The 9,291-nt window shown below is 45.1% G+C and overlaps 1 protein-coding gene across 1 annotated transcript in view; it reads left to right on the top strand.

Annotated features, from left to right (window-relative positions):
• The window catches only part of Saal1 (serum amyloid A like 1), an 18,392-nt gene continuing 9,101 nt past the window's right edge, over positions 1-9,291 (top strand). The window contains exons 1-7 of the mRNA XM_005366756.2: positions 1-137; positions 1,222-1,335; positions 3,714-3,797; positions 6,653-6,732; positions 8,021-8,080; positions 8,195-8,310; positions 8,749-8,929. Of these exons, the coding sequence (XP_005366813.1) occupies positions 3-137; positions 1,222-1,335; positions 3,714-3,797; positions 6,653-6,732; positions 8,021-8,080; positions 8,195-8,310; positions 8,749-8,929 (770 nt within the window). The 5' untranslated portion in view covers positions 1-2. The remainder of the gene's footprint in view (positions 138-1,221; positions 1,336-3,713; positions 3,798-6,652; positions 6,733-8,020; positions 8,081-8,194; positions 8,311-8,748; positions 8,930-9,291) is intronic.

Genomic DNA, 9,291 nt, shown 5'->3' with positions numbered 1-9,291 from the left:
GCATGGACCGTAACCCGTCCCCTCCTCCGCCTAGCTGCAATCAGGAGGACGAGGAGGACCTGGCCGGGGGAGACTGCATTGGGAGCACGGTCTACAGCAAGCACTGGCTCTTCGGAGTACTCAGCGGACTCATCCAGGTGGGGAGACTGGCGCAGGCGTCCTCCGAACCAAGGGAGTGGATGGGATGCTGGAGGGTCCGGGTGCCAGTTTCCTAACTCTTCCCGGAACACCACCACACACTTACTTTAGTCGGATTTTGCTCTGCAACTCCATTGTCACTTCTGAAATCAGTTCCTGTTTCGTGAGCTCTTGTCATAGTGGAGCGCATAGCTTGGAGTCAGACAGCCCTGATCTCCATCCCATGCTGGAAGTGTGATTCGTTAACCCAGAACCTCGATTTCTTTCCGTTTGTATAAAATAGGATAACCAGTGTTATTGTACACACGGTTTTTGTGTAGATTGAAATGATGATGATAGTAGAGTGTTTGAAATGGTGTTTGATTTATAGGAGGCTAGCAGATTTTTCTGTGTACTGCCTTCCATGCCTCCAATTCCTGGGTTTGGTTTTGCTTTGTTTTCAGAGACAATTTCTACACAGTGACCAAAACAGTCTTCCTTTTTATTATTTTAAAAGGGTGTTTTTGTTGCTATAAATGAACACTTTCTACTTCTTAACTGGGGGATCCAAGGCTGCTTACCACAACTCACTTAACGATACTTCTTAACCTATACTTAAGGATAGCTACATTATGTTCCGTGACCAGTAGACTGGTGGCCATCTCCAGACATGTTCTATGCTTTGTAAACTCTCGTACTCACCTCTGAGTGCTCGAGTCCTACCCTTCCCATGAGATTTCACTTTCCTCCCAGGGATAGGTCAAAGTCCTTCATCTTTCTACCACAGCTCTTTTCACCAGCTCAGCAAAGTCAGCCTTTTCTATTGTGACTGTCTGTTTCCATGACTTTCCTATAGGAATCTTAAATCATTTGAAAGCAAAAGTTCATATTGTTGTCATTCCTGTTCTTTCTCTTGCAGTGCCTTCAGACAGTGTTTCCTCCAAGAATACTGTAGGTCATCCAAGGCACTGCAAGGCAGTTTTTAGGAACTGTTTCTCCAGAGGAAGTACTTTAGGGATACTCTCTTGGAGACATCTGCGTGATATATTACTTGAAGAACTCTTGAGTATTTTAACTGATGATTTTTTTTCTCTGTGTCTGAAGATTGTCACACCTGAAAGTGCCAAGTCCGGCTCGGATGATGATGAGCAACAGATGGAGCTCACTGAGGAAACGGAGAACGAAATCTGCAGAGTCTGGGATATGTCCATGGATGAGGTATGAGGATAAAAGTGAAATTCTAGAGTGAGGAGGCTTTTGAAAAGATTCCTCCCAGATTTCTTGCTAACCCTCAATCAAGATATTCTTTCAGTGCTCTCTGTCTCTGTCCTTGCCCCGTCTTGACTATCCCATCCCCTCAAGTTCTTCTCCCCACTCCCCTTTTCCTCTCCTCCTCCCCTTCTGCCCTCCCTTTCCCCCCAATCCCATGCTCCCAATTTTCTCAAGAGATCTTGTCTACGTCCCCTTCCCAGAGGGATCTATATATGTTTCTCTTAGGGCTCTCCTTGTTGCTTATCTTCTCTGGGGTCATGGACTATAGGCTCGTTATCCTTTGCTTTACAGCTAGTATAGCTTAGGAGTGAGTACATTCCATGCTCATCTTTCTGAGTTTGAGTTACCTCACTCAGGATGGTTTTTTGTTTGTTTGTTTGTTTGTTTTGTTTTGTTTTTTGTCTAGTTCCATCCATTTGCATGCAAATTTCAAGCTGTCATTGTTTTTTACCCCGGAGTAGTACTCTAATGTGTAAATGTGCCACATTTTCTTTATCCATTCTTCAGGTGAGGGGCATCTAGGTTGTTTCCAGGTTCTGGCTATTACAGATAATACTGCTATGAACATAGTTGGCACTAGAAAAAAATCCCAGGAATCCACAAGGATGACAAGCTAAGACCCTAAGCATTAATGGAGAGGGTGCCTGAACTAACCTTGCCCTGTAGTCAGATTGATGACTATCTCAAATGTCACCACAGAACCTTCATCCAGCAACTGATGGAAACAGGCAGAGAGCCACAGCAGAGCACTGGGCTGAGCTCCCAAAGTCCAGTTGAAGAGTGAGCAGAATGAAAATATGAACAAAGAGGTCAAGGCCATGATAGGGACACCCACTCAAACAGTCTACCTGAGCTAATGGGAGCTCACTATATCCAGCCAGACAGGGAAGAACCCAGCATGGGACCAAACTAGGCCCTCAGAATGTGGGTGACAGTTGTATGGCTGGGGCAGACTGTGGGGCCACTGGCAATGGCACCAGGATTTATCCCTACTGCTTGTACTGACTTTTTGGAACCCATTCTCTTTGGAGGCATACCTGATTCAACCTAGATATAGTAGGGAGGGCTTTGATCCTTCCTCAAAGCAACAAGCCTTACCCTCTCTGGGGAGGGGAGAAAAGTGAAGAAAACAGGAGGAGGGGAGGGGCTGGGAACTGGGATTGGTATGTAAAATTAAAAAAAGATGGTTTTTTTTTGTTTGTTTTTTTAAATAAAAGAAAAAAAGGCTCATTCCTTCTGGCAAGGCATTATTGAGTGACTGTAGCCCCTCCAGTTTGAGTTTCAGGGTATGAAGATCCAGGAGTTATTAATGTTAAAATTGTGCCTTGAACACAAGTACAGTTTCATCCTATGAGCCTCATGGTGTATTTAACATAAATGTGAGCTAAGATAGCTATGACATCACTAGGTAATATAATTTCATAGGACCATTGACTTACGTACATACACACATACATTTAGTCATCATTGACTAAAACTTTATTTATTTAGTTTGTTTAGTTTTAGATGTGTGTTTTTTAATAGGCATATCCCACAGCTAACAGATTTAGCTTTTGTACCTTACATTCCTATGTGAGAGACCTCTTTGCAGCCACATGTCCACTCTAGGTACACCTGTGTGATGTGCCCCCTTAGGTGATGTGGGTGGAAGAAAATCTCTGGGGAGAAAGTTCCAGACTGTTGTACTTACATTGTGATCAGAATTCTTTTAGTGCTCATTGAAGCCCAAGTCCTGATATCGAATGTAACCCAGTAGCATTTATCTCAGTTTTAAGTTCTTACAGGGTAGGATTTAGGAGTTGACTCTTTCCCCATACCCCTTTCTCACCCCCAGCTTCTAACTTAGTGTCTGGCAGTCAGCAAACGTGTTTGGGTAAGTTATGAGAATTCCAGGATCATGCAGAATAAAAGGAGGGCTATCCTCTGGTGTGTCACCGTCACGGTTATATTGGTTTATGGGATCGTTCTGCTGTCTCAGTACCAGGTACTACAAAGACTCTTATGTTACTTTTGTCTTTTTGTTTGGTTGGGTTTTGTTTTGTTTTGCTTCTTCAAGACAGGGTTTCTCTGTATAGCTCTGGCTGTCCTGGAACTCACTCTGTAGACCAGGCAGGCCTCAAATTTACAGATATCACCTGCCTCTGTCTCCCAAATGCTGGGATTATAGGCATGCGCCACCACTACTTGACTTTTGTCTTTTTGATCTTTTATTTTTCTGTTATGGATGAAAGGAAGTAAACATGAAATTAAACTTTTAGGGATATCTGAGCTATAGAGCTTGAGCAGTATGCAGCATCTAAATTGCTAATCATTTTTGTTTATAGGATGTGGCTTTGTTTCTACAAGAATTTAAGGCTCCTGATATATTCATGGGAGTGCTGGCCAAATCCAGGTGTCCCCGATTAAGAGTGAGTATATACAGTTCTGCTCGTGCACAAATGCTATTGGACGTTCTTGGGTAACGCACTCCTTGAAATAATTAGATACGTAGACTTTTAGGTTTGGATTAGATTTGAGGAATCAATAATTTGATTTAGCAGCTGTGGAAACCAGATAGACATAGCCATGCTAGGCTGCTGTGCTGTGGCAGGGCAAGAAGCAGTGCCTGGACCTGCTGTTTACCTCTCAGTTCACTGTGCCCACAGGCTGGCTGTGAGAACTCTCCGCTCCAAAATCTCCCCATATGCTCCTGGGCGAGGGCTGGCTGCGTCGTGTCACCCTTGCTGGCCTTCCCTTCTCTTTCTCTTACTCAGTGCGGCACTTTTCTGCCTTGTCATTGCCGAGAGCAAGCTCCCAAGAGCAGCAGGTGGGACCACAGGAGCAGTGCAGTGTCCTGAGTGTTACTGCCATTTAGGTCTCTGTGCAGTGCACATGATACAGGACTGTTAATATGTGCTGAAGGATTGCAGTTTGTGAATATCCACTCTCTACTGTTTGCCTTCCTCCTCCTTTGAGACACACGTAATAGATAAAAGAACTGAGTCTCAGACTAAGATAATATGTCCAAAGTCACACAGCTTGTAAAGATGGAGCTGGAGTTTGAGCTTATGCCCAGCTCTAGCATAACCCTGTCGTTGCTTCTTTTTCTTTGAGATAAAGTAGAAAATTCCATAGAGTGTATTACAAATTGAAATGTTGAATTAAGGTTTACAAATATGTTTATGTATTTCTGTCTAGGGATGCTTTGTCCGCATGTCTGTCACACACCAGAATAGGGCACTGGATCTCATAGATGGTTGAGAGCCACGATGTGAGTGCCAGGAAGAGCAGTCAGTGCTCTTGACTGCTGAGCCATCTCTCCAGCCCCTTGAATTAAGATTTTTATTTAGGGGAATGCTCCGCCCATATTGGGTTCTTATATTTACATAAAGTGTTGGTGATTTTGTGGCGTTCCCTCCTTGATTTTACTATTTTTTTATATTAGTCATGATAAGTTCAGGAATTAGCCACACGGCTGTAAATGTGTCCCGGTCACAGCCTGCTACAGCAGTGGTTCTCAACCTTGGTCTTATGAGGAATCACCAGTCTAAATGTCAGCATGGCCCAGATCACTGGTGACGAGCCCTCCCCAAGAGCGTCTGGTCCAGTAGGCAAGGGCAGGACCTAGGCGTCTGCTGTGTTCCCAGGTGATGTCAATACTTTAGATCAGGGCCATACTCTTTTCAAAAACTTTGTCCTGGAGGACTTTCCAGGGGTTTTCCTACGCAGCGACACAGGAGTTGGTCTTCAGCGAACGTTCACGCCTCCCCTCGCTGTCTTCTAAGAGAACGTGTTTTCTGTCCCGAATCGCTTGCTCTTCTGCCAGTGTTTGAACCATCTGCTTTTAACTAAAGCTCTCTGTAGTTCCTCTCTAACTTTCCTCAGCTTTTGTTCCTTCCTATTTCCTCCTGTGCCTGAGTCTGGACTCTGTCCAGAGTGAACACCCTGTTCTCTTCACAGCCATTTTCTTAGTGAGTCCCAGCATGAGGATTTGAGCTTGTGGTTTCTGTCTCAACCTTCAAAGCGCTGGGGTTACAGGAATGTGCTACCACAGCAGCTCAGTGCCACCACAGCCCCTTAGTGCCACCACAGCCCCTTAGTGCCACCACAGCAGCTCAGTGCCACCACAGCCAGCTCAGTGCCACCACAGCCCCTTAGTGCCACCACAGCCAGCTCAGTGCCACCACAGACAGCTCAGTGCCACCACAGACAGCTCAGCTCCCTTTCTGACTCGCTTAAGCCACAGCTCCAGTCCTGCAATGGCACAAGCCCCGACTCCCCTGTTGGTATCTGGTGTCACTTCCAACTTTCCTGATGAGTTTTCAGCTGTGTATTTTCTAATCCTATATCCATCCTCTGTTGTAATTCAGTACTTATCACCCGGTCATAAACACTCCTGGTGGACTTGGTAAACACTCGCTACTGAGGCTAAATGTAGCCTGGAGATTCTGATTCAGTGGAGTTGATGGGGCTTGGAAACCGTCGACAAACTCCGAGTGCTGAATCCCAGCAAGTTTGGGATCCCTGTTCTGTGTAAATGCACTATGCCCTTCCATCTTATTTTTTCCTGTTGATATAACTAATACTTCTGACTGGGAAACCATGGCAACTTCAGACCTATAAACTGCCTTACACCCCTCTTCACGTTCTAACAGACTGTTTGCCATCCCCTTTAGTGTCTCAGTCCTTTCCATGTCTGCCATTACCCCTCATGGATAATAGCAGCCATGTCTTCTTGGGCGAGCACCCTGGAACATGACAGCTCTGGGTTGCTGCTGCCTTCAGTTGAAGATCTCAGGCAGCTTGCTGGACTTCCCTGGGCTTCAGTCTCCTCACTTCAGTTCAGAAGTGAGGACAATACAGTCCCATCTTGTAAATGATGTGTGGACAAATGTTCCCTCTTTGAGAATCTCCGTGGCTGCAGACACCATCCCATATTAAGTCTAAACCCTTTGACATGACAGTCAAATCCTTTTCCTCTGCTCCATTTCTCTTGTGCTTCCTCATGGTTCCTGCGTTCTCTCCATTAGTCGTCTGTGCTAAGGATCCTTCCCCGCATAGCGTTTCTTCATCTATGACTTTTGCTTTGTGTCTTCTATCCCTTCTCACCTGTGTGAGCTGTACAAGCCGAGTATGAAAATCTGGATGCCAGCTGTAAACGTCCATATCCTGCCTCCCTCTTTCCTCCCCTCAAACTTGGTTCAGTAGAAGTTTTTGTTCAAGTTGTTATTCTTCATGGCTTTTACCTCACAGCCATTGTGACCTGTGTTACTTGGTTTGACAGGAAATCTGTGTGGGAATTTTAGGGAATATGGCTTGTTTCCGGGAGATATGTGTGTCCATCAGCAGCTGCGAAGATCATGGGTAAGTCCTACTACCTAGTAGCCATGCTAAGTTTCTATTCCAAGGGAACCCTTGAACCTAGGAGAGGTGGAAGTGTGGGGTGTGCTGTTTCATTGTCTCAGGACACCTTGGGTGCTGGTGTGGCTGAGACTTCTGCACTAGCTATGGACTTGACCTAGGACTGAGCCTTTGCATCCACGGTAAAGCATGAGTTACCCCAGCGAGTAAGGGGGTGAGGCAAAGAATATGTAGAGCCCAAATTGGAGCTAGGGGCCGCTGATCAGAGTCCAGAACTATTTAAGCATGGAGAATCCAAGGACTCAGAACTAGTCTGGGAAACTCAATTGCTGGACAGTTTTGCTCTGAGAACTGAGACTTAAATAGGGGAGTGGGACTTGCCTAGGGACCAGAAGATAAAGAGTCGCCTCTAGGATTAAAAGGCTGTCAGACTTTTAATTAGAGGCTAGTTCTTTTCTAAAGCCAGAAAACTTTGGACAGAGGGCTTTTTCATAGTGGATTCTCAGGTGGTCAGTTACCATGGTAGATCTGAGAACATGATACATTTGATGGGCATATTCATTTCCCTGGAGACGGTTCATGGCTGTTAATGATCTAAAGAAATCTGTGTCCAGCATACGTTAAAGTGATTGTTCTTATTGGAGGGTCATAAGGGTTTATCCCTGTCTTCAAGGGCCTGGGCCTCTTGAATTGTTTCTCTTACATTCACACACAAGGTGTTCCATGACCAATTGAAGAGCACATGAACAGTGATATGTGTCACATAAAGCAGATAAAAAGATGCACAGATAACTAAAGGATATTTTAAGGAAAAACCATAGCTGCTTTTATATAAAATTAAATGCAAAATCAGAAATCTATTAACAGAATTATAGAGCAGAGCAAGGAAGTGATCTCTGAGGAAGTCAGGGCCACCTTTTCGAGGTGGAGAGGAACACGGTGGGCAAAGGCAGCTGCAGGTGGTCAATTCCGCTCTGTACCTTAGAAACAGGAGTTCTTCTCAACCTTTAGGTCATGACCCCTTCTGTGAGGGGTCATAAGCCAGATATTTACATTACAATTCATAGCATTAGTAAAATTGCAGTTACAAAGTGGCAATGAAACAATTTTACGGCTGGGGGGTCCCCACATGAGGAACTGTAGGAAAGGGTTGCAGCCTTAGGAAGGCTGAGAACCACTGCTCTAGAATTTATGAAATGCATTTATGCTTTGTCTTACAATAGAAGATGTCTAAAATGAAATGAAAACTGGTTATTTGCAATGATACTCACGGCTCACGGTGTCTCTGCAGGCAGGTGCTTCTGCAGTGTTTGTGCGACTCAGACCCACCCACTCTGCTAGAAACCAGCAGGTAAGCCTTTCTCGAGACCACTCATCAGAAGCCCTGGGAAAGCAGAGTGCACTCGTTACTGTGGTGGCCCCTGTTGTTGCCCACACAGATACTGAGCTCACATTTGTCATGTAGGTTGTTGCTTACTTGCCTTTCCCAGGCAGAAGTGGCCAGTGTCTGGGTTGAAAGGATCCGGGAACATCCATCCATTTATGCTAGCGTCTGCTTCATCATGTCAAGTTCAACAAATGGTAAGTTTCTGTGCACTCTAGGGAGAAAGACTGCAGCATATCCTGGGAAGCTACTTTAGACTTTTCATTTTAAAAATTTTATACTTTGATTTTTTTAAATTTATGGGTGTTTTCCTGCATGTAAATCTGTGTGTCTCTTGCATATTGGTATGTGCCTGCTGCCCACAGAGGCCAGCAAAGAGTATCAGATCCCCTAGGACTGGAGTTCCAGACAGTTGTGAGCTATGGGTGCTCTTAATGACTGGGCCATCTCTTCAGCCCCAGAGGCCACTTTGCCCTGAAGGAAGGAAGATAAGCCAGTTTGAATAGGTTCCTGGAGACTCCTGGGAGGAAGTGGCACCCTGGCAGATTTGGCTCTTAGAGGAGCTTGAGGAGTTTGGCTCCCCCTTGTGGCTTCAGACGCTTGGGCTCTCAGTTGAACACCTGTCTTGACTGCAGTTGACTTGTTGGTGAAGGTGGGGGAGGTCGTGGACAAGCTCTTTGACTTGGATGAAAAACTCATGTTGGAGTGGATTAGAAATGGGACTGCCCGGCTTCCGGACCAACCCCAGGAGGACTCTGAAGAGCAGCCAGTATTTTCTTTTGTACCCAGTATACTGGAAGCTGCCAGACAAATACGGTAGGTGAACTCTTGTACAGAATGGTCTGGAAAAATTCAGTTGTTCGAAACATTCTTAGATGGGAGTCTTAGTTTCAGTAAGCAACCAGTCTCTCTTAGGTTTGTGGTGGCAAGAATAGTACGGGTTCAGAGCATTTGCTCCAGTATGGCTGGTCATAGCTTGCTATGGTAACTGATAGCAATTTTACGTATTTTAAATAATCAAGGAGAAAAGATTGTCTTGTTTTATTTTACATTGAATGTGAAACAACTCGTTGAGCATATTTGTTTGCTCCCTGCTTCCTCCTTGTGTGCACACCAGTCTGTAGATGATCAGCTTGTGTGTGCACACCAGTCTGTAGATGATCAGCTTGTGTGTGCAC

The sequence above is a fragment of the Microtus ochrogaster genome, unplaced genomic scaffold (assembly GCF_000317375.1).
Source record: "Microtus ochrogaster isolate Prairie Vole_2 unplaced genomic scaffold, MicOch1.0 UNK14, whole genome shotgun sequence".
Taxonomy (NCBI): Eukaryota; Metazoa; Chordata; class Mammalia; order Rodentia; family Cricetidae; genus Microtus; species Microtus ochrogaster.
The sequence above is the reverse complement of the archived record's forward strand: the minus strand, read 5'-3'. Positions and strand labels throughout refer to the sequence as shown.